This window comes from Octodon degus, unplaced genomic scaffold, assembly GCF_000260255.1.
Source record: "Octodon degus isolate 3935 unplaced genomic scaffold, OctDeg1.0 scaffold00138, whole genome shotgun sequence".
NCBI lineage: Eukaryota > Metazoa > Chordata > Mammalia > Rodentia > Octodontidae > Octodon > Octodon degus.
Window position 1 is genome coordinate 3643595 of NW_004524714.1, and position 24623 is coordinate 3668217.

A 24623-nucleotide genomic window follows, 5' to 3' on the forward strand; every position below is an offset into this window, starting at 1 on the left:
TTGTGGACTGGCTCAGCCCACTCTAAGGGCAGGGCTGGAGTGGCATGTGGTACTGAGGATTGAACTGCAGTCCCCTGTGGCTGCCTAAGCTTGCCTAAGCAGGCACTTTAGACCGCTAAGCTATCTCGCCGGCCCTTCACTTTCTTTTTGGGTGGTGGGGATTGAACTCGGGGCACTGAATCACATTCTCAGCCCTTCTATATTTTTAAAATTTTGAGACATGTAATCTCAGCACTCTGGGAGGCTAAGACAGGAGGACAGCAAGTTCATGCCCAACCTGGGCAACTTAGGGACCCCAAGTCCTTAAAAACCACAAAATCTTGATTCACAGCATCGGGATCCCATAGCTGAAGAGTCTAAAGGAACTGCAGCATATGAAGATGACATGAATCTCTCTCCACAGTACCTGCTCCCGCTCTCCAGACTCACAAGCAGGACGCACCCATGGCCTACACCATGTCTGGGATGGGAGGAGAAGGCCTGCCTGGCCCAGAGGGGCAAAGGCAGCTTTTGGTTCAAATTTCAAACAAGTAAGAACCAAGCAGAGTACACAGCACACCCAGGACGCTGTTCTCCAGGCCACCTGAGAACACACCTGTGACAAGCGCAATGCCTGCAAAGTGTGGCCCGAGGAAGAGGCCAGTAGCCAACCAGGCTGCAGGTCACCTGCCGCAGATGCACCTGGGAGACCCACGTTTCTCTTCTGAGTTCTACCTCACCTCTGTATTTTGGGGGCAGCTACACCTCCCTGACCATCCTTGAGTTCCAACGGAGCAGATTGTTTTTCCTGCTCAGCCTGGTTAATCAGAGGAGGTCATTTTCCAGATAAGAGTGACCAGTTCAGGGTGTACCAACCCTCCTCAGATCAACCAACATGGAGACTGAATTCTACAAGACCTGTGTGAACCACCTGGAACGCAGCTTCACCCTGCGCCTCTGGCCTTGAACCTGGAGGAAGGGTGCCCCACCGTGGTTCCTGGGGAGGTCAGGTGCCAGGCACAGGTGTCAGCTGCAGCCCTCTTGGAGGACCGAGAGCAAGGAGGGGGCAGGGAGCTCAGCCCCAGGCATGCTTTGAGCTCTTACTTCCAGCCACCAGAAGCCAATCTGGCCTCTGAACTTCTCTCTTATGCCAGTCACCGAACTTGCTTTAGTTTAAGCCAGTCTGGAGTGTTTTTGTTTTTTGGGTTTTTTTTGGCAGAACCGGAGATTGAACTCAGGCCCTTGTGCTTGCCAAGGAAGTGCTTATTCCTTGGAGTGGGTTTTCTGTCACCTAAAGGAGCCAAGAGTGAAACCTTGAGATTCCACTGCGCTTAGTATTTATGCAGTACTTGCAAGATCAGGCCTTTTTCCCATGCTGAGGCTCTCACTGGGAAGATGAACATCAGACAGAAACCCGCAGTGAGATTTCACGGAGCATGCAATATCTGTGTTTCTTCTCAGAGCAGAGCCCCCGGGGGCTGCGTAGGGTGTCTTTACCATGTCCTAGGAGGCTCTGTCACGTTCCACGGCCCCAGTGCTCCGTCCCTGCCTGCATGGTCCAGCGGCGCACACTGCTCTGGGCCCTGGAGTGTGGCCCGTCTGCCCCGCCTCCCACTGACCCTTCCTCTGGGCTGGCAGCTCTGCCTTCCCGCCTTGCACTGAGTTTTAGGACTGCAGCCTCAGGAGTGGCTGGGAGCCCCAGGGAAAGCAGCGGCTATGGACAGTGTCCCCACAACTCACCCAATGAACGTGTACTGAGGCGGTGCCTGCTTGGTCCGGCCCATGATCCGAATGTCACAGATGGCGGCTTCAGTTGAGTCCCGGGGGATGAACTTAATGCACAGCCTTTTCTTCCTAAAAGCCACCTCCTCTGAAGGAAACAATAAGAGAGATGTGAGTCCCTGGCAATGCCACCCTTTGCTCTGCAAACCCTGTCTTCCGTGTGTTCCCTTCCTGGTGGCAGAAGCAATGGCTTATTCTGGTTGCCCAACACAAAGGCTGCACTCTACCCCCTGCCTTCCCTAGGGCTTCAATGCTCAGGCTGTGACAACAGGGGGTGCCAGTCCCCCTGCCCTGTGCCCTGCCTGACCCCAGACATGCCAGCTGAGAAGGGCTAAGGTCAGGGCCTGGGAGCCCACAGTCTCTGCAGTAAAACCCGGGACAGCTTTGGTTCCCCATGTTGGCCCTTCTTTTCTACTCTTTATCACAGAAATTCCCAAGCATACTACAAAAAGGAGGGAACAGCAAAATGAATCCGCACATGCTCCTGTCTCAGTGGGGGCTGCCTCCCCCAGCTTTGCAACATTCAAAGGGCACCCCCAACACCACACTGTGCCCCAGCCCGTCTCTACACTGCCTGCCTCAGTGCAACTGCATCTCGTAGCTTCACCACATGACCACCACGCCATTATCATTCCCAATGAAGCCAACGGAAGTCCTTGATTTTGCCCGACAGATGGGCTCCATGAGTTTGCGCCTCCTCTCAAGCTGTCACTGTGCTGCTGGCTTATGTGGGTCCACACTCAGGAGACGTCCGCGCCCTGCCCTGGCCTGTCGGGGCTCTCCCGTCCTGGCTCCCTTGTTCTTCAGGGCACTGACATGCTGCTGAGACACGGCCGCTCCTTTCTGCGTCCCATGGTGTGACAGAGCTAAAGCTGGCTTCGACTCAGGCTGGCTCTTTGAACTGACCAGCTCACAGGTGGTGCGTGTTGTCCCCACAGAGTCACACCACAGAGCCACTTCCTTTGGGTGGGTTCCTGCACTGTCAGCCTGGGACCGCCATCATCACCCCAACTACCACTCTTAGAGCAGTTTTCTCAGCTGCAGATGACAAATGCTAAGGTCCACACTCCTACAGGGGTCTCAGGATGCCGACTTTCTAATCCTGTCATCTCTTCTGCACCGAGGGTGGAATTCTTCTACATAGAAACAACTTTTCTTCATCAACTTCTTAGCCTCCCTGAAGAAGGCTGACACAGGCCAGTGTGTGAGTCTCTTCTCATACTTGTCAAGTCGAGCACAATGATTCGGTACCCCTGCGACTGCCAGTGGAGACCCATGAGGTGGGTTTCTGTTGTCCACTGTGGTCCTGAATACTCATTTCAAACAACCCACGAGTCCACAGGATCTAAGGTGAAGCCTCCTTCCTGCCATTTTCTGGTACTGTGCCCTCACGAGAGTTACCTAGTCCTTTTGATCATAAAATGGATCAGTGAAACCCCACCCCAAGGGACTTCAAGTGGACGTAAGGTGGCAACACTGGACTCCCTCGGTCAGTTCCTGGCACACAGTAAGTGCTTAGCAAGGAACAGCCACGAGAGAGCTTCCCATCAAAATGACAAGGACGCTTCGAGGATATAATTGATGTCCCTGCTTGATATTGACCTTCAAGGCCTTCCTGTCCTGTGGCAGAAAATATGAACATTTATAGCACATTTAAATCAAGGAGTGAACGAGGGGGTGGCAGCCTTGCCTGCGCCATCAGCGAGGATGGACTCAGTGTACTGTCTGGCGGTTGCTGTTTTTGCAGCCAAGGGTGGAATTTTTTTTTTGTTTTAAACAGATTAAAACCAGAAATGTTCTGAGTCATTTTGCCAGGTGTAGAAGCTTAGGGCTAGACTAGATCTGAACCCAGACCCCAAACATGGTTGCTACTGAGACGGGAGTGGCATTGTGGGGGGAGGAGTGTCTGGGGCATCCCTTGACCCGCCTTGGCAAGTGGGACAAGGGGCCACCTTGCTCCAAGTAAGCAGACACAGGTGTTTGACTTGCTCATGGCGTCTCCATCTCTCCCTCTGCGGCAAGCTTGGGGTAAGGGATGAAGTGCTCATTACCCATGCGTAAGCAGGCCTAATTTTAAGTAAATATATTATACATAGTCAATAGAAATGTGTTCACTTATGCTAATGAACACAGAGAAAGTATGCAGCACTTTACTAAAACAAACAACCTTCCCAATTTTAAGTGCTGTATGGACGGCCCAAAACTGTATTTTAAATTAATTACAGGAGCCTCATCTTTTTGGCTGACTGTATGAAACTGGGGCCTTAAATACTCTCCCATGCCACAGAGCTGACCATGGGGCTCCTGGAAAATGGCTCTGTGACCAGAATGAACAGGCTGCCCCCACCTGGCCTCCTGTATGACTAGGCCATCACCAGACACCACAGATGCGGCCCTGCGTGGTGGAGGCCAGGCTTCCCAGCGAAGACTGCTGCACCCCTGCTTGCCACCAGACAATGAGGGGGCCCAGCCAGCACTCAGTGGAGTTGGGAGGGGCCTGGGGCTCTGCAGCACCTCCACCTCCACAGATTTTTGCAGAAACAAAAATCAAGGCATATCTTACAATTACAAAAGGCGTGAGAGGAAGGGGGAAAGTAATGCGAGTCTATATGACTGCTTTAGTTGACAAGCAGACAATCCACAGGAAGCAAAAGTAGTGAGCAAACACTTATGAAAATGTCCAGTCTTGCTGCTAAGTAATGGAGTAAAAATTGAACACAATTAAAACAGTAAAACTAAATATAGATTTGAGAGCTATGCAGATTGGCAAAGCTTGTGTCACTTACAGGCATGAGCCTACAGCACGTGGAAATGTAAACCCACATTTCCGGATGTCAGTTAGGCCACAGAGAGTAAAAAGTTTATCTTCATGGAGGCCATGTGAGAGGCAGGCCATGGTGTGGAGTGGTGCCTCAGGTGATTCAGAAATGAAGTAAACAGATTGTCCTCAAAGAGAGATGAGAAGCAAAGGCATGAGGACAACACATAACGGTTACAACCCAAGTGACCAGAGACATTTTGAAGCAGGTAATGTTCTGTGGCTTGTCAGACAAGGGAACTGCAGTCCAGGAGGGTGATGGGATTTACCCAGAGTTCCACAGTTGTAAGTGGCAGAGGCAAACAAACACTAGGCAAGAGGGACTCCAAGAGTCCCTGTTTCTCCAAGCACACCCAGTGCCAGTCTGTCCTGACACAGCGAAAGACAGGGATCTGAGGCAGGGCTGAGAACTTCTTTGGCTTCTGCCACAGTGACTTGCACATGGTGACAGAGCACAGCCATTTTGTTGTCAGTTGGCAGTGCAAGTCCTTGGCAGGCCTGGCTCCCCCTGGACCATGCTCCCTGAGGGCAAGACCAGCTTCCCTCTGTGCATCCCTCTAACCTGAAGCCCTGACTCTATGAGGAGGAGCAGAGGCAAAGGGCAAGCTAGGACAGGTGAGCCAGCAACTCTGACCCTTACTCTTGAAGGACACAGGGTGTGGGCAGTGTGAGAGGAGGAAAGGAATCCATAGGCAGGGAAAATAGCACCCCAAATAACTGGGGTTGGAGGAGAAAGAAGTGTGAAGACAGCATAGTGAGGGCTGAGTCTGTGGAAGGCCAGGGCGTGCCCGGTAGGCATGGCAGCGGCAGGCTGTGTAGGGCCTGGCAGACTCAAGCCCTCCAAAATGCAACACAAGGAAGTTATTCAAAATCCACATGCACCCGAACTGATGGATAGATTCAGCATCATTCCCATCAAGGCCTCAGCCAGCTTCTTTTGCAGACACTGACACGCTAGTGCCCAAACTCATCTGAAAATTCAAGAGACTCAGAATAGCTGAAATGAGGCCTAAAGAAAGAACAAAGTGAGGAGCCAGACTGCCCATTCCAAGACTTGCTACAAAGCTACAATACTCGAGAATGTTTGGTACTTACATAAAGAACGATAGACAGAGGGAAGAGAACTCCTAGTCCAGAAATAAAACTTCCCACTTTCCAGCAATTGACAGCCACCACGGATGGTAGGAGCTCAATGGGGGGAAGAGGAGGCTTTTCAACAAATGGTGCTGGGACAACTGGATATGTGAAAAGATAAAGTTGGACTCTATTTCTCAAAAACTAACTAAAAGGGGATCTAAGCCATAAATGTAGAAGCTAAAATGACAAAACCCTTAAAAAAAACAGGCATAAAATGCAATAGATTGGGCTGTGGTTTCTAATGTATGACATGAAAAGCATAATCAGCTAAGGAGAACGTATGTAAGTGGAACTCTGAAGATGATGGGATGTTATGTTTCACAAGATACCACCAAGAAAGTAAAGAGAAAACCCATGAAATGGGAGAAAAATTTGCCAACCGCATAAGGATTTCTAATTAAGATATGTATAATAAAATATTCTTAGAACTCAACAAAAAGACAACCCATTTACAAAATGATCAAGGCATCAAAATAGACATTTCTTCAGCAGAGATGCACAAATGGCCAGGGGCATGATGCAAAACCACAAGGTGGTGCCACTTCACACCGCCCAGGACAGCCAGCACCAAGATGGTGGACGGCAAGTATTGGGGACAGTGTGGGGAAGTCACAAGTCTCCTAGCTGCTGGTGAAATGGAAATGGCACGGCTCCTCTGAAAAAGGAGCTCCCTCCAACAGTAAAACAAAGATTACACATACCCCTGTAATCCCACGCAGTGGTATGTCCCCCAGGGAACCAAAACACATGGGCCCATACAAACCCCTGCTTGTGAGTCATCAGGGCACCACTATTCACAGTAGACAAAAAGTGGAAGCAACCCAACTATTCACCAGCTGAATGAAAAGCCAGAAAATGGCCTATCCATAGAAAATTACATTATTTGGCAATAAAACAATGAAAACATGCCACAGCGTGGACTAATCTTGAAAACATTATACTAAGTGAAAGCAACCAGACCCAAAAGACTACATATAGCTGGGCATGGTGGTACACACCTGTCATCCCAGCACTGGAGGCTGAGGCAGGAGTATTGGTCCGAGGCCAGCTTGAACTACATAGTAAGACCTTGTCTCAAAAAAATAAAACAGACAGGGCCAGTGAGACAGCTTAGCAGACTAAGTGCCTGCTTAGGCAACCACAGGCACTGGGGTTCGATCCCTGGCACCACAGGCCACACTGGCCCTGCCCCCTCTCCCCCCAGGTGAGCTGAGCAGGCCATCTAGACTGAGCGTGGTGGTGCATGCCTGTAATCCCAGCACTGGGGAGGCTAAAAACAGGAGGATCATTAGGAGTCTGAGCTGCATAGTGAGGCCCTCTACCAAATACATAAAAACAAATAAACAAACCTACATATAGCATGTTTCCATTGATAGAAAATAAAAATGGCAGTTGACAGGCTTGTATAGGGGTGTGTGTGTTGTGTGTTGTTTTGTGTGACCTTGGTTAAATTCATTAATCCCTAAGTATGTAGTGTGTCTCATTTTTCTCATTGAGATATATCAGTTATTATAATTATTAGCTAATATGAACAGTGATAATAAAAATCAACCCAATATCCCAAAGTGAAGACACCATCAAGAAAATAAACACACGCTAAACAATGGGAGGAATTCTCTTGCTTTATTAAAATAACATGGTGAGGGTCAGGAAAGTCCGTTTAGTGTGAAAATGCTTGTAAGAAAACGGCAAACAAATACTGGTCCAAAGTGGGACAACCAGGAAAGACAAAGCATGCATGATGAAGAACGAGAGGTGGAACTAACTGCACAAATCAACCGTATGCCTCAGAAAAGGGGCCTCGGCATTTGGTTTTCATCCCTGATTTCACCGATGTGGTTATGCCAAGTTGGTAAAGAGTCACTCAAAATAAAACAAGTTCTATTTCACACGATGAGGAGGCTCTAGCGTCGAGGCTTTCTAGGTCCACTTCGCACTCCACAGCCAGGACGTGGGGTCAGAATCCCCAGGCACCAGCGTCAGGAGCAGCTTCTGCGCCATCTGCAGTTCGCCTCTGCTCAGCGCAGAACTGTTCAGTGCTCAGAATGCAAACCCTGTGCTCAAGCTCCACCTTGCGGTCTGTCTGTCCTCACTGTCCCCATCTGCTCTAGGAGCCTCAAGTGGGCCCCCTCTCACACTTGTGCTCATTTTGATTTTTCCTTTTTGCTTCTGGGTCCTATACCAAGCTTGGCTTCACTAACATCAGAGAACAAAAGACGAGCTGTCACCAGGCTCAGCTCCTTCCTTCCTCAGCTCCTGCAGCAGGTAGCACCTCCTAAGGGAAGGGGACCCTTGCTCCCCAAATGGGGTCTCCTTCTACCCACAGAACAGAGAGCCCACAGGAATGGGCACCAGAAGCAGCAGGTTTTATTCAGTGGTATGCAGTGACCCTTCCTATGTTTCCCAAGGAAAACACCCACAAAATGTACTCTTAAGTACTCCTGGAGGAGGGAGACTCTCACGTGACGGGCAGTGCTAGGGGTGACTCACGTGTGTCCACCGTCTCCTGGATGGGGATGAAGCCCACGGGCAGCGTGTCCTTGATGTCAATAAGCTTCATGTCCACTAACACATTCCCCAAATGACTCTTGGGAAGAAAGAAACAGACACAGAGTGTTAATGTGAGCAGGCCTGCAGTGGGTTCTCTGTTCTGCCCTCAAGATGCATATTTAACAATGACTCATGCAGCTTTATTACAGCAGGTTAATTAGAGTAGGTGACACTTAATGCTCCCCAGCGGTCACAGGGACTCTGGTGGCCCCTGGGAAGGAGTTTCATCTGCAGAACCTCAAAGCCACTCACTCAAATGTGGTCTTTACGTGCTGGATAAGCTACCCAGAAGAGGCTGTAGACATAACCCAGCAGAGGGCAGCTGTGCACCTGTGTCCCCAGACCTGGTGACCCCTCAGCCCTGAGTGGCCAATCTCAGGGCAAGTAAGCTTTAGAGACAGCAGATTTCTGGGTCACTGGCAAGGGCGAGTTGCATCTAGACCAACAGTTGCCAATCCCACTTCTAAGCGATCATGGCCCTCACACGGACAGTGTGTGGCTAGATGCATTTTGCAAAGTCCCAAGAATCATAAACTAATGCAGAGTGAAAGCTGGGCTGCCTCAGAATCACATGTCTTCTAAAATGACATGCACTAGCCCCTCAGAGCTTTTGTTCAGTGGCAGTATATGGGGGCCACACGCGGTTTCTGTAACAGGCATAAAAACATCTTTCAAAGACAGTGCAGCACCATTCTGTAATTGCAAGAGAGAATTCTCGGTGAACATCCCAGCATTCACTGCCTGCATTTCACGTTGGATACAGCCTGAAGAAATCTGCCCTATAATGTAGAAACACAGGGCCACTGTGGAGATTTCATTGACATCTTCAGAGTCGCCTGCATCCCAGTTCCGCTGTCTCTAGGCAAAGCCAGTTAAGGGCAGAAGGACGGGGTCTGATCCCAAATCCCTCCTGTTAGATCCTGGCACCACACACCGCGCGCCCATTCTCCAGAAGCGTCTCATTCCTGAAGCCCTCGCTCTCATGCTTGTCTGCAGTCCTGCACCAACACCAGAGAGTGAGCCTGTCACTTCTCAGGGAAGGGCTCCTATCTCCGTCTCTATGCCTGAGGCCCAGACCCAACCTCCATTTGGGTAACACTGACATCTCCAAGAGCAAGCAGGGAATTCTCACCAAGCAAACTACACTACCTTCCCTCCGGGCACTCTCTGGTTACCTTCATGTCAATGTACAATCATATACTTTTAAGGTTCTTTATTTAGTATCTGTCTCTCCACTAGCCCTTAGGAACTGTGAAGACAAAAACCATCTCTGCTCCAACTGTAAATCCAGGCCTAGCACTGCTTTTGCCCTATATTAGGTGTTCAATAATTATCTGTTGAATAAACTAATGTTTTGGGTCCATTTTTCAGGGGAGTCGTCTCTGAGCATCAGACATCAAATCAAATTTCATATTATCACATCCCAGGTGGTGGTGGTGGGGTGCTCAGGACAACAATGTACAGTGTGGCAAGTGGGAAGTGGAGTCCTCCCTAATGTGGAATAAATCTCTGACTGTGCAGGAGGGGTCTGAACAGTTAACCTAACTCACAAACATCAGCTGCTTTCACAATCGCCCGAGCTAATCTATCATAATTTTTTTTCAGAGCAGTTGCTTTTCCATGTCATCACTGCTTTCTGCATTGAGAAATTAACAACTGGGCATGTTTTGCTGCCCTGGAGATGGATGGGCATTCATCAATACCCTTCTCAAACGTCTTCAGCTTGACAAGTTGGGTTTCACAGAAGTCAACTGCAAACCACTTAGCGATCTCACCCTCTACGCTCTCTACAAATGTCCCTGATCATAAAACCAGAACATCAGTGGTGCGGCCATTAAAAGATGCATTGGGAAACCCTCTCATGCGTACAGAATGGGAGGCTCTGCCGTTGAAGCTCCCGCAGCCCAAGTGTGGCCCTCCTTGCTGCCACGCAGAGTTTAATCCTGTAGGTCTGCGACACCATTAATTTTGCTTGTTCCTCTCCCCTCCTCCACCCGTGCTCTCTTTCATTTCCTCCTCATAAATATGAAGAACGTATTCCCAATCCTTGTTGAGCAAATGATTCATGCCAAAAGCCCAATATGCACTGACTCAGGGTATTTATATTGTCTCTGGTAGCCAGTATTTGCTAGTATACTGTAATTATTTTTGACAACCTTGCATTTAAGGTAGCCACAGATAACCAACTTAATATTCAAATGTTCATAAATCCTTCTGTTTAATATCCTCCCTACCTAATCTATGTACATTATTATTACAGGTAATGCAGAAAGTACAAGGCATGAAAAGTATAATTAATCTTGATCTTTCCCCAGGAAGCAATGTCACTCCAAAGCCAGGTTTCTGTATTAATAGCATTATTGGGGGAAAAGAATTTAGGTTCCAAAGGAGGCTCCCCAAACTCCTACACTGGGAGTCTCAAGTTGCCTAATTAAGAATCTGCCTGGTCTTGAGATTGCCATGCCCTCCTGCACAACGGCAAGAATCCTGTTCTGCAAACCTTTGGTTCAGACTGCAGGACTGGGGCAGACTGGATGCCAAGGACTGAAACGCGCCCCACGCCTAGGCTGCAAATAGGCCCCTGCCACCCCTTGGACTGGATCCCAAATCAAATTCAATCCTTTGGCTTGATTGTTTAGGACTCACCCATTCTCTTCTTCAAAATCACCTCCTTGGCGTATGGCTTGAGAGTGAGGTGGGCTGACTCCCACTGCCTTTGCCAGGTTCCTTCCCGCATCCCTGCATCCTACCCCATACGGGGCCGTTTAATGTCAACAATGCTGACAAAACCAATGTGCCCTCTCTAGTGCCGACTCAAGACACCCAAAACTAACCAGCCCCAGTGATTTCTCTCTGTCATATTAGACTTGTTGCTGTACCCATTCCTACACAGATAGAATTAAAGCCCAGAAGCCTTCCAGGGACGGTGGGGGAAGATACAACAAAAACCAAAACCAAAAATGGTCGCAGAGATGGTGGCCATCCTCTAAGGCTGTAGAACTAGAGCCTCTTCTGGCCACAGAAGGCTGCAAAGATACCAGGAAGAAACACATGGACACCACCAGAGGACACAGTGTGTGCACAGTCGTCCTGGGAGTTTCTCCTCCCAGCCCGAGCAGGGACGAGGATGCGGACCCTCCACAGGAAGCAGTGGCCAGTGGACAGAACAGAGGCAGCGAAAGCTAAAAGCAGAAGTAGCCTCAAATAAGAGCCCCAGTAAACTCCAGGACACAAGGGTCAGGGTAATCTGTGGGGGTGCAAGCAGGAAGGATGGACCACAGGGGCTGATGACCTCGAGAGCCCAATGTCTGGGAGGGCACCTGCACCCTCACACCTGTTCTCTGGTGTCTCCTCAGAGCACGGTGAGCCACAGAGTCCTGCTCCAGGCACAGGCGAATGCTCCAGCTCAGTCACCACTTTCCTGGTACTGAAGATGCCCTCATGCCCAGGATTAAAAGGCTCCCTAATCTTAGCACCTAGACCTTGCCCAATTCCATCAACACAAATATACTGCATTTACAACAAGCAAATATACTGCTCCTGTAATCAGGGGAAAATTAAAGCAATGACTTGTCCCCCCAACCCCCCGTCTTGGGCACATGAGGAATAATTCTTCTCACATGGTATCACCAACAAACAGCAGGAATGGGCAGTAGAAAGATGCAAGCCAGAGGGCCACATGCAGCAAACACGGAAGGGACCCAGGACAGGTCCTGGCCAGGGCTGTGGGGTGGGGGAAGGCTTCTGCCCTTTCAGGCTTCTCAATAAGAATGCACGACATTCTTGTGTTGGTTTGGGTTTTCTCTTTTAATTTATCAATTGTGATTAGCACATGCTGGCAGTACGTGATGATTACACTCACTGGGGAGCTGCTACCGGTACATAAGACATCCTAACCTTCTTTATGCCCCCTCTCCTCCCCTCCCTGCCCTTTCCTCTACCTCTTGGTTCCCTTGTTTGTTTGTTTTTTAACCACAGGCATAACAACTTTTAAGAACTGGTAAAAATATTTCAAAAAATAATTATATGCACTAGCAAAAGACAAAAACATTTAAACCGACAATAAAACATCCCCCTTAAAAATCTGGCTGTTCCCAAAATAGTCAGGGTCAGGGAACACAACTGACTTGGGGCAAGTCCTCAACTCTTGATGTCATTGTCATCCTTCATGGCAAGGGGAAAATGCTGGGAGCCACCATCTATGGCGACAGCGGTCTACATGTGCAGGCGCCCAGGGTGCCTACGTGGGCTAGAAAATCACTAAAGCTGCTTCCCTTTTTTCTACATGACCAATCAGAATGCCTTCTAGGAAAGCCTTAGCAGGTGTCTTTAAAGTTTCCCAATTTATGAGCCCAGGTACTAAAAAAGAGAAACGTATGGAGAAATGTACACATATACTTACCCACAAAAATAATAAAATGTCCTGTCACACAGAGACTCTGAGTGAAAAGAAAATGCCAGGTCTGGGACTGGAGGTAGGGAGTGTGTGCATGCATGTGCATGTGCATGTGTGCGTGTGTGCATGTGCATGTGTGTGTGTGTGTGTGTGTGTGTGTGTGTGTGTGTGTGTGTGTGAGAGAGATGTGGGTCCTCCGCCCATCAGGGCTGCATTACGTCCAGCTCCCCTGGACAACTCACAGCCATAGTGGTCTGTGATTTGTCACCTGGAGGAAAGGTAGGCACATGGGAGCTGGGAGAGAAATTTCCTGCTTTACACATTTTAATAGAATTCACTGTACACTTGGGTACGTGGTTAATAATACTGTTAATAAATGAAGCGCAGTGCTGGCTGCTGATTCTACCCAGTTCACTAAAACCATAGATAAATTAATAAGGCAATGAAAATAAACCACCACCACCACAACAACAACAAAAAGAGGAAATTCCGAGCAGGAATATACATTGCTCCAGCTCACTCAGCAAGTGGGAACTACCACTAGACTACTACTCACATTTTCTTTGGAAAATGATCTCGTGAAACACAGGTATCTGGTGACCTTGGACTTGAATAGGCCGTCTTTCCAGAGGTCAGCGTCCACACCATCTGCCGTCTGTGCGACCTGCACCGGAGACAGGAGAGGATGGCCAGTCAGAGAGGCTGGAGCTGGAGGCGCGTGCACGCCGCTCCTCGTACCTGCTCCAATTAACACGGCCCGAACTCTCATGGCATCTCATTAGTTCGTTTCACCAAGCACAGGGAGGAGAGAGTTTCCAAAAGGGAAAAAGGGAGAGTGTGAAAAATACAACTTCTAAAAATACTGTCCCTGGGGAAGCCATTGATTAAAGACACCCTGACAAAAACGGTCCTAATGAGAAAGGAGCAGCTTTCCTTGTAATGGACCAAGCAGGACCCAGGAAGTCAGCACATCAGTTGCTCATTACCACACGCACCCAGGACGGTGCGGGTGCACAGCCAGGCCCAGCGGGGTGGACATGCACCTGGGGGTGCTGCTGGGGGCACTGAGACGGCCTCGGACCAGCAGGGCGGGTCAGGAAGACTGGTCCCACGCTGCCTCTTCTCGCTACAAGTCCTGAAAGCGGGACTTGAGGTCAGAAACTGCCCCCATGATGGAGCAGTAAAAACAATCAGTTCCCTGTCTCTGGTCTCCCTAGGAAGCCATTTTCTCGCATCCAGCTGTAGAAATTCTCCTCCCGGAAATGTCCAAGGGTGAAGCCGGCTTTGATCTGCCCCACTGGACAGACTGCGGCGCTGGCTCGATGCGGGGCCTGCTGGGCCCACAAGTGACTGGAGGGTGGAGCCCGGGGCCTGAGCAGCCTGCTATTTTCTTCCTTCCTCTCTCTCTCCTGCTGTCTTACTAGGTGGCCAGGGCTGGGTGTGCAGCCTGACGTGACAACATCACAGCATGGGGTGACAAGGGACCAACCTTCCACACAGTGCCAGCCCCATAAAGGGAAGGCCAGCCCCGTGATTGTTTGACATATCAGAAGGGGTCTTCAATCGCCTGCTTTTGGACTGCTCTGGGGTTGTCCTTCTGAGGTTTTCCCTGGGTCTAGACCTTGATCTGACATGCTGCCAGTCACTGTGACAAACTTCTGAGACCAGTTCTGTTCTTTCCCCGAGGCCGCGGTGATCCAGCCCCATCCTCAATGCACTGAACTCAGGTACCACGTCCATAGTCTCTGTCCCTGACAGGCCCAGTGTACCATCACGGGGGCTTCCTGGGACAGGCCTAGAGCTTACACTCTCTGAGGCTGCGGAAGAACAGTCGAAAAGCTGGCTGACAACAGAAAAAAGAAATGCTTGTTCTTTAGACAGAACAATTGTAAATTAACAAACACAAAGACCAGGAAAAAAGGCCCTTATGCTGAGTATGCAAGTCTCTTTGACCTGAAAGCTGAAGGAGGATTGGTATGAGGATCATTTTAGGAACTATTTGCTCCAAGTATGTGTGTTGTGACCCCCACACCCTGAAGAAAGGGCTGAGGCCTTGTAAGTGAGTTTTCCCCCAGTGGGCCCACACCAAGACTCCTATAAAGTATGAGACTGTAGGCTGTGGCCTCAGCCTTTGTACCTGCCTTCTCCCTGCAGCAGAGAGACCCGGGCACCTCTCCCTTCCAGGCACACTAAGGTCCTCCTCCACTAGCTAGCATCTTCAAGACCAAGAGTACGGTGTGAAGTGGACCAGGGAGGCTGGGGCAGGTGGGGCGTGGGGTGGAGAACCAAACACCCAGGGAGGAAAAGGCAGCGAGGACTCCCCAAGCAGACTTGTACTGGAAGCCTAGCAGCTTCAGAAGTCCCATGTCTACCTGGGTACCAGGGACACACTGTCCTGCTGGAGTCACTCTGGGCTCCAGGGGATGCTCCGTGTATAAGCACCCCACAGAGCATCTGCGAAGAGAGCCCAGCATCTCTAAACTGAACATGAAGAGCTGTGGTCTGATATCAAACCAGATATTCAAAGTTATGTTGTGAACATCAAGATTAAAAATGTCATCAAAAGTCTCATGGGGCCCCGCTTCTACCCAGTCCTCTGAGATGGCTTCCCCATCTCCAGGCCTCAATCCGGTCTTCAAAGGCCAATGCACATGTGTGAGCGGCGTCTGCTTCCCCAGCCGCCTGGTCTGGACTCTCTGCTTCACCAAGACAAGGCCTCTTCTGCCTGCCATTTTATCCCCTGCACCAAGCACAGTGTCTGACCCAGGTGGGCTTGATCAAAACGTGTTAAAGGAAGGAAGGAATCAACCACCGAATTAGAGCAAAGCATAAAAAGCCATGTGCCTTGCCAGTCATCCAGGTGAGGCAGTAGGAAGAAGGTTTTTTAAGTAGTTTCTCAGAATGATGCCATTGAGCCGAGTGCGACACTTGGACCTCTTTACCCAGGCTCCCCTCTGCCCACTCCTGAATGGCCACTCTGTGAGGCACACACCCACTGCTGGCAAGATAGCTCAGTGGACTAAACACTTGCTTAAGTAAGCCCAGGACTGGGGAGGCTGAAAACAGGAGGATCACTGTGAATTTGAGCTGCGTAGGGAGACCCTGCAATATATATTCAATTTAAAAATTAAAAAGAACATTTCAAAAGTATACTTAAAAAAGAAATCTATAGGAACCTGGACAACTAAGTCCATGAAATAACTTGCATTAATTCCAAGAAAAACAGAAGGTGGTACGAAAATGAAAAAGATTTTTCATATATTACTTGATTCAGTGGTATCCAGTGATGGTATGTAAAACACTGAGCACTGATTTACCAAACATCTGTGCTACTGCCGGATGGGTGGGGGTTATAAAAGAATAAAATGTCCACAATAGGTAAGCTAGGAAATAAGCAGGCGAGGCAGGTGGCGCCCAGATGTAATTCCGGCAGTTAGGAGAGTGAGGCAGCAGGACTGTAAGTTAAAGGCCAGCCTGGGCTATACAGTGAGACCTTGTCTCAAAGAGAAAAAGAAAAAAGAAAGGAAGAAGTAGCATAAGAACATTACTTTAGAGCCCACAGATGAAGCAGCAAAGAGGGGACACTAAGAGTTGAAGGCAAGGCTCATAGGAAGTGGGGATGGGCCGGTGAGACTGACACCTTTTCTTTTTCCTTTTCTTTCTGTCTTTCTTTTTTTTTTTTTGCAGAACCAGGGATCGAACTCAGGCTCTTGCACTTGCCAGGCAAGCACTTATACTACTGAACTATCTCCCCAGCCCTAAGGCTGACACTTTTTCTCACAAGCCTTTTAGTGCTGAGTTTTAAAGTATACACATACACACATCACATTATTAAAATTAATGCAAATTTTACTACTAAAAGGCCAAGAGCTAGGGAGAGGACTATACTGTGGAAGGCAGGGTGAGATTCCTGATTCCTTTTAGGCAAACACCCAGCATGGCAGCATCCGGGTGCCCCCTAGCCTGGCCGTGACGCTGCATTTTTAGGGAGCTCCTCAGTGTTCCGCAGCAGGTGACCCACCCGGAGTGTCACCTGCCATGGATCCCAGCCTTCCCCACTGCTAGCATCCACCAAGAATTAACTTGCAGACACCCCAGGAGGGGCTGCAGCTTGGGGGAGTCTCTGGGAGCCAGCAGCCACCAGGCAGTGCTGCCACGCCGAGAGTGCCCGGCTGGCCTCTGCCACACGCAGCACCGAGCTCTGATTCCTTCTCTGGCATCAGATCAGGGTCACTTTTTGGAGTCCCAGAGGACAGTGTGTGAGGAAGGAGGGAGCAGCCTTCTGGGCAGGGGTCTAGCTCCCCCAGCTGGCCTCTACCACAGTCTGGCTGTGGAGGAGCCTGAGGGTGAGTGGGAGAAACTCCTGGCCTGAGGGACAGGTGGGCTGCAGTCTTTCCTGAGTACTTAGGGCTTGCAGGAACTGTCTAAACTTAAGCATGCGTGTGGATCCACCCTCCCCCACACACAGCACAGTGACGCAGGCCTTGCTGCCTCCCCAACTTATGGAGAAGAGATGAGTACTTAAGAAAACTTAGCCACGCCATTGAGAACATGCCCCCTTCTTGGTGAAAACCAAAATGCCCGGGGCCCCAGCAGTGAGGGAGCTGTGGAGCCACATGCAGGCCTATCTGGAACACAGCCCACGGCCCTTCTCCCACAGAAGAGCCACTTCAGAGATCCACCAGGTGTCACCACGGGGAAGGGAAGGCAGGAACATAAAGGATCAATGCCGAGCTGAATGCCACAGATTACAGGGCACTTGAGGACACTTTCTAAAGCACAGGTTTTGGGAGCTGTGCTCTGATGACAGAAGAATAAAAGAAACCAGTGTGTTACCGTTTGCACATTCCTCCTGATCCCGTGTGGGGTATAACCGCCCTTGCAACAGAGTTAAGAGGTGACAGGCCCCAGGCCCTGCCCTTGCGACTTAAGCTGTCCTCACGGGAGTGGCACGCTCTGGGCCCCCACACTTCCTGGCACTCTGGCCATGGATACCTTCTGCCAAGTTACTGCAGCAGGCAGGCCTGCGCCACATGCAGCCCCGGGAGCTTGGGTGTCTGGCCTCTGGAACCCTGGGCCAAAGGAACTTCCGGTGTTTATAATCCACCTAGCCTATGACCTCCTGTTCCAACAGCAGGAGACAGACTAAGACTTGGTGATACGCACTTTCTAATAAATCACTCTTTTATTTTGTAAGAACTAAGTCTAAGCTAGCAGCCCTAGTGGATTTAAATGGCCTCATATAGTAAGGTAGGGCCCAGTGTTTTAATGAAGTTTTTCTACTGATAAGACACAGAGGTACTTCAGAATGCCTGGTCAGGGAGAATGTCTAAAGCCACAGGCTCTCAGAAACCAAGAAGAGCCCAAGCCAACAACCTCAGAAAGAGAAAGTGCTCTGGTGCCTCTTGGGGCCACCACCCTGGGGCCTTGGGCTTGGCACACAACATCCAAACAAAGCACATGGGTTCAATAAATCATGGCGTGTCAACGGTGCGTGTGGTTCTTAGGGTGATCTGTGCACCTGACTTACACCTGTGATATGTTCAGCAGGGAGAAAACGACTTCCCACAAGCATATGAGAAAATACATATGAACAGCTCTCATAAGGCCACAAGGAAAAGACGCTTGAGTCCCCAAATGGGCTGAGGCCAGCCACGAGCAGCCCAGGGAGCCACACCAATGGCCAGGCAACAGGAAAAAATGTTGGACTCGAACAGTAGTTATTTCATTAAAGGAAGAGCAACAGGATGTGATCTTGTCTCAGTCAAACTGAGGAAGATGCTTGGGTGGTGCCTGCCGAGGGGGCAGAAGGACACAGGTCCACTAGACACTGTTGGGGTATCAAGTGGTACAATATTGACTTAGATGAGTTTGCCATTGTCTATCGAAAGTCTTAAAAGCATACATGTCTGTGACCAGGATTTCTATTTGTAGGTAGACTCTGAGGATGTGGTCAGCTTTATGCACAAGCTTGTGATCCTCCTTTGTCCCCTCACTACAGCCATCCTGGGCTCCTAGGCGCCCGAGGCTGCCCCGGGGCTGAGTTCTCCAACCCGCAGGAGCCCTAATCTAGGACTTAAACGTTAAGTAATGTGAGACAACACTTGCCTTTTATAAAGTCAAACAGAGTGACAGGGACAGCACGTGTCAGGAGAGGGGAGGGACCATCCTACTCCCTTGATGGCGGTGAGGGAGAGGTGCTGAGAGGATGAGCTCACAGGGCGGTGGGGGGACAGTGACTGTGCCTACCTGCAGTGGGCACAAAGCTGATGGGCTAGCAGAGCAGAACAGACTGCCCCAGGGAAGAGCAACTATTGCCTTGCTCACAGGGACTCCGTTCACAAAGATAGAAAGGAAAAGCACGAGTTTCTAGCCACCAGGGAGCAGCCTTAGAAGGAAGAAGTAGCCACTTGAACAACTTCAGGGACACATATCTGCAAATACACTGCCCAGGAGAAAGTAAGTTACAGGCTGAGTTCTGTGGGACAACATCAATGCTGGTCTTTTTTTTTTTTTTTTTTGCGGAACCGGGGATTGAACTCAGGCCCTTGCGCTTGCCAGAGAAGCATTTATTCTACTGAGCCATCTCCCCGGCCCCCATCAATGCTGTTTTAAAAGTTATCTGTATAGAAAAGTAGCTAGACACATAAGAAAGCAGAGCACCACTGTTTGGCTCTGTGCAGTTGAGATTATGGGCATTTAAAACAATATTCCTTTGCTTGTCTGTATTTTCCCACTTAGGGGAGGAATAAGCTCATACAGATTTTATAATATGAAAAATAACACTGGTAAAGACTTCATCTGATGGATTAAGAGATTTTAAATCTGCTGGATTTAAACCTGAAAAATAGCTTGTAAATCAATCAGCCACCCCACTAAGCCACCTAGAGCGGAGCCGCACAGTAAATCTTGATACCGTGAGAGGTTTTTCAACCTCAGAATCGGGTGCCCCTCACGCAAGGGGAAGCTCTCCAGAGACCCTGCTAGCCACTAATTTCATCAAGCTGTTTACACCCTGGTCTTTAAAGACAGGCCACCCACAATTCAAAGAAGTATTGGGCAAACAGAAAGCAGTCCGGGAGGCCAGGAAATTCTGTAGACATTTCAGAGGAAGGATCTGGCTGACACTGTGAACAAGAATGAAGTTCAAAGCCTCTGGATGTGTTCAATCATTGACTGTGGAAATGCACACACTTGGCCCAGAGCAGGCTGTGGAACCACTTAAGTACTCAGAGCAGCAGGGCAGAGTGCCCAGGCGAGGAGCCTAACCCACCCGCCTTCTGGATCCCCCGCAGGAGGCATGCGCCAAAACCTCTGCAAACTGGAAAGCAAAAGGAAAAGCCGTCCAGCTTCTCTGGTGACCCGCCCAGGAGCTCCTGGTTGTTTTCTGGTCTGGTTTGGTTTGCATTATCACTTTATTACTTTATATTCTGAACAGAGAGCTCAAGTCTGCCACAGACCTGCCGCTGAAATGTCTAATATGTTTTAGCAAAAGAAATGGAATGCATGTGTCTGTCCTGGAGACCCCTGAGCCCTCTGCGCTCTCCGGGCTGTTCTCTCACATCCTCTGGCGTGAGGACGGCAGACCCAACAGCCTGTCGGGTTCCGTCTTGGTAACAGCAGCACCGCTGCTTCCCTCTGGCTCTCGCCTAGCTGCGCCCCAGCCCTGGTGCCCCCTGCGCCCCTATGCTCCTGTTGTCCTTGAGCACTTTCTTTCTGTTGAAATGGTGTCACTGCTTGGGACTGGCCTGAAGGAACCTGCCACCACAGAGCCTCCTTGGTCATGTCAGCAGAGAGAAGCTGGATGGGGGTCAGGTGGATGTGAACTCAAGTCCAACTCAGCTGCTTCAAGTAGGGCTCATGAGTTGCACTGTGACCTCCCAAGCCGGACTTACCTTATAGGGCTGTGTGTGTGGATTCAATATGGATAGCACACAAAAAAACCCCCCTAACAACAGGATACCATTTCAGGTGCACTACACGAGCTATAAGTGAAGCAACAATGATGAATGTGAGGAGGAAGTGGACAAATGAGAACCCTGGTGCACTGCTGAGCACCGTCACTGGTATGGTCACCTAGTGCTCTGGCAGCTCTCTAAATGCTGAGCCTAGAGTTACCCCATGCTGCAGCAACCCCATCCCCAGGTATATACCCAAGAGAAATGCAAGCATATGCCCACCCCAAAACTTGCATGTGAATATTCACTACCGCATCTTTCATAATTGCCAGATAATGGAAACAACACAGATATCTGTCAACTGTCAGCAGGCAATGTCCAGGTGGTGGACATATGATTCTGCCATGAGAAGGAATGAAGTACCGACATGCATGGACAGAGGGGGAAACATCACGCTAAGTAAAATAAGGCAGGCACTGAAGGCCATATAGTGTGTGGTTTTGTTCAAAGAAGATGTTCAGAAAAAGAAAGTCCACAAGGGCTGTAGAGATAGTTTGGCAGTCTAAGTGCCTGCTTGGCAAGCACAAGGACCCGGGTTCAATACCTGGTACTGCATGCCATGCTGACCTTGTGCCCGGGCTGGTGGGGGAGGCCAGGGAGGGGGGCCCTGGGGGGCACAGGGGATTACCACCAAAACCGGGCATGGTGGCACCTGCCTGTAATTGCAGCACTGGGGAGGCTGAAACAGGAGGATCACTATGAGTCTGAGCTGCATAGCAAGACCCTGTACCAAATAAATAAATAAATAAATAAATAAATAAATAAATAAATAATAAATGATTTAAAAAAAAAAACAAACCAGCCCACAGACGTAGAAAGTAGACTGGCATTTGCCAGAGGCCGAGAAGGGGAATGCAGAGCACCACTAATAGAGAGGGTTCTTCCAGGTGTGATGGTGTTCCATAATTAGAAAGCAGTGCTGGCCATGCAACTCTGTGAATATAGCAAAAACTATTTAGGTGTACTTTAAAGAAGGAGTTTTAGGGTATGTAAACTATATCTCAGTAAAGCTGTTTTTTAAAGCACTTAGAATAAACTCTGAGACATGTAGACATTCAAAAATGTTACTGATTATTAGCTCTGGCCCTTAGAGTAAGGAACTTGTTCTACTCAGCAGATATTTTCCTGAGCACCTGGCTTACCGCCCTGGTAAAAATATACCATCAGTTGTTTGACAACCGGCTGGAGGAGCACAGGACGAAGGCAGAACTGGAGCAGTGCACAGAGACAGGCGCGCAAAGCTGGGCTTTCTCCATCCCACTGGTGCCCAAATGCAGACAAAGTCCTGAGCGGGCAAGGTGGCCAAGGCAGAGCCCTCTCAGGCTGCCCAGGAGGTGCTCAGGACAGTCAGCTCCTGAGACTGAGAGGCCCACTAAAGGGGAGGTATGCATGGGCAGCGCAGGGGAGCCCGTCCCTGTCCAGGTCACCAGGGCCTGCGCTGGGAGTGCTCCTGACTCGGCCTCAGTGTCCTGGGCGCTTGCATCCCAGCCATGGACCCTCCTGAGCGAAACCAGACCCTGAAGCACAGGTTGCTCTGACAGCAACATCCAGTGCCCCGGCAGTCACCACAGAACAAATCCAAATCAGAGCCCTACTCGGAGCGAAGCCAAAGCGTGGTGGCCAAAGGATGAGCTGTGAAATCAAAGCTTTCAGACTTGGAGCAAAACCGTGCAGTATCTTTAGTTCCTACTGGAAGGAATTATTAAAGACATAACTTTAATTTTATTCCCCTCCTCCAGGCTGAGCGGTGATGGCGGTAGAGGCGGCAGCAGCAGCAGGGGCTGTAGGTGGTCAGGGCTCTGGGCTGGGGCGGAGGAGCCATCTTGTGCCTGGGCCAGGGGGAGGCTGGGGAGGGGGTCCCTGGGGGGCACAGGGGACTACGGAACAGCCTGGAGTCTGAGAACTGGAGCCTGGGGAGCTGCTGCTGGAGCCGGAGCCGGAGCCGGAGCCCGAAGGGGAGCTGCCCCCATTGAGGACACGGAGCTGGAAGTGATCAGAGCTCAAGTCAGTGAGATGAAGGAAGAAGCTGGGAAGCTAAAGGAGCTACAGAGGAGGAAAAGGAGCAGATGAATAGGAGTCCACCTCCGGGCGATGCGGGCCCAGTGATCATGTCTACTGAAGAGAGAATGGAGGCGATACTGTTCCATCTATGCTGGCAACGTGGACTATGGTGCAACAGCAGAAGAGCTAGAAGCTCATTCTCATGGCTGTGGTTCAGTCAACTGTGCCACCATACTTTGTGACAAACAGTGGCCATCCCAAAGGGTCTGCATAGAGACAGTTCTCAGACAAAGAATCAATGAGGACTTCCTTGGCCTTAGATGAGTCCCTATTTAGAGGAAGACAAATCAAGGTGATCCCGAAAGGGACTAACAGACCAGGCATCAGCACAACAGAGCGCGGTTTCCCACGTGCCCGCCACCCTGCCCAGACCACCAACTACAGCAGTTCCAGTCCCGATTCTACAGTGGTTTTAACAGCAGGCCCCGAGGTCGTGTCTACGGGGGCCGGACTAGAGTGACATCATGGTATTCCCCTTACTAACAAAAGTGTGCATTAGGAGGAGCAAGAGGAAAAAAGGAGGAAAGAAAAACAGAAGATGACCTTGATGGGAAAAAAATTTAAATAAAGATATACTGTGGAAGGGGTTGAACCCCATAACTAACTGCTGAGGAGGGACCTGCTCTGGGCAGCAGGGGAAGGCCTGGGGCGGGGCAGGAGGCTGCTCTTCCTCTCTGGGGATCCGCCACAGGCGCTTCTCCACTGTGCAAGCTGCTGCCCATGTGTCCCTGCCCTACTGCACCCCTCCGGGGCTGCTTGAGGGTAGGTGGGCACGGGGGTTGGAGGGTTATTTTTTCCTCCCAGGGCACCGAACTGTTCTGCCCGTTACCTTCTCTCCATCTTCTCCCCGCCTTTCACAGCCCCTCCTGCCTGCTCCGTCCTGCCAGGGTTACCACCAGCCCCTCCAGATTGCTTGGTGATCTATTTTGTTTCCTTTTGTGTTTCTTTTTCTGTTTTAAGTGTCTTTCTTTGCAGGTTTCTGTAGCCAGAACAACTCCTTTCTGCTCCCAGCAGGTCCAGAGTAAATTCCCCTTCCCCTTGGAGAAACTCACTGTCTTGTTTTGGGTTTTTTTTTCTGTTTGTTTCTTTCAGTTTTTTTTTTTTTTTCTCCTTTTTTCTCCTTTTATTTGGAGGGAATGGGAGGAAGTGGGAACAGGGAGGTGGGAGGTGGATTTTGTTTATTTTTTTAGCTCATTTTCAGGGGGTGGGAATTTTTTTTTTTAAATATGTGTCATGAATAAAGTTGGTTTTGAAAATAAAAATTGTTCTGGCCACTTTTGTTTCAAAAAATCATTATTCTCCTCCTCCTAAAACCTTGGCTACGACAAAGACACACACACAAAAACTAAGCAAAAACACAGCCTCAGCCCAAGAGCAGCAAGCGCATCAAGGGCAGGGAATTAACATCCAAAACAAGGAGATGGAGAACTCCCAGGAATCAGGGAGAGAGAGAAAGCATCCGCAGTAGTGGCCGTGTCCCATAGGACCACATGTGCCAGCTGTCTAGGGGGAGGAGCACATGGAAGACGAGGAGGATCGATGAGTGCTTCACAAAGAGCCTGGCCCACCCGGGGGCCCAGCAGAAAGTCACTGGGTGTACACAAGCCCGCACAGTGCCTTGGAGATCACACCATCATACCTGGCAAGGTGAAAATGCCAGATAGCTGCTTGGAAAATAGCCATCTAGCATAAAGGCACAGGGGCGATATTCACACCCTGCTTCTGTCAGTAAATTCTTGCAAGCAAAGCCAAGCATGGTGAACAAAAGGAGGCATGACAGCGCAGGGGACTAAGTGCCTACTGAGGAAAGTGCAGGGACTGGGGTTCAAACCTCATAATCCCAGCACTTTGGAGGCTGAGAGCAACCTGGGCCACATAGTGACTTCAAGGACAACCTAAATGACATTCCAAGATCCCGTCTCAACCAAAAGTCAGTCAATCA

At 49.9% G+C, this 24623-nt stretch overlaps 1 protein-coding gene and 1 pseudogene across 1 annotated transcript in view; one reads left to right on the forward strand and one right to left on the reverse strand.

The window, feature by feature from the left end:
- Mvb12b (multivesicular body subunit 12B) overlaps positions 1–24623 on the reverse strand; it is a 166995-nt gene that overhangs the window by 100330 nt on the left and 42042 nt on the right. The window contains exons 2-4 of the mRNA XM_023701623.1: positions 13219–13326; positions 8207–8303; positions 1720–1849 (exon numbers count right to left, since the gene is read on the reverse strand). Coding sequence (XP_023557391.1) covers positions 1720–1849; positions 8207–8303; positions 13219–13326 — 335 coding nt within the window. The remainder of the gene's footprint in view (positions 1–1719; positions 1850–8206; positions 8304–13218; positions 13327–24623) is intronic.
- On the forward strand, positions 22371–23164 carry LOC105743586 (annotated as a pseudogene).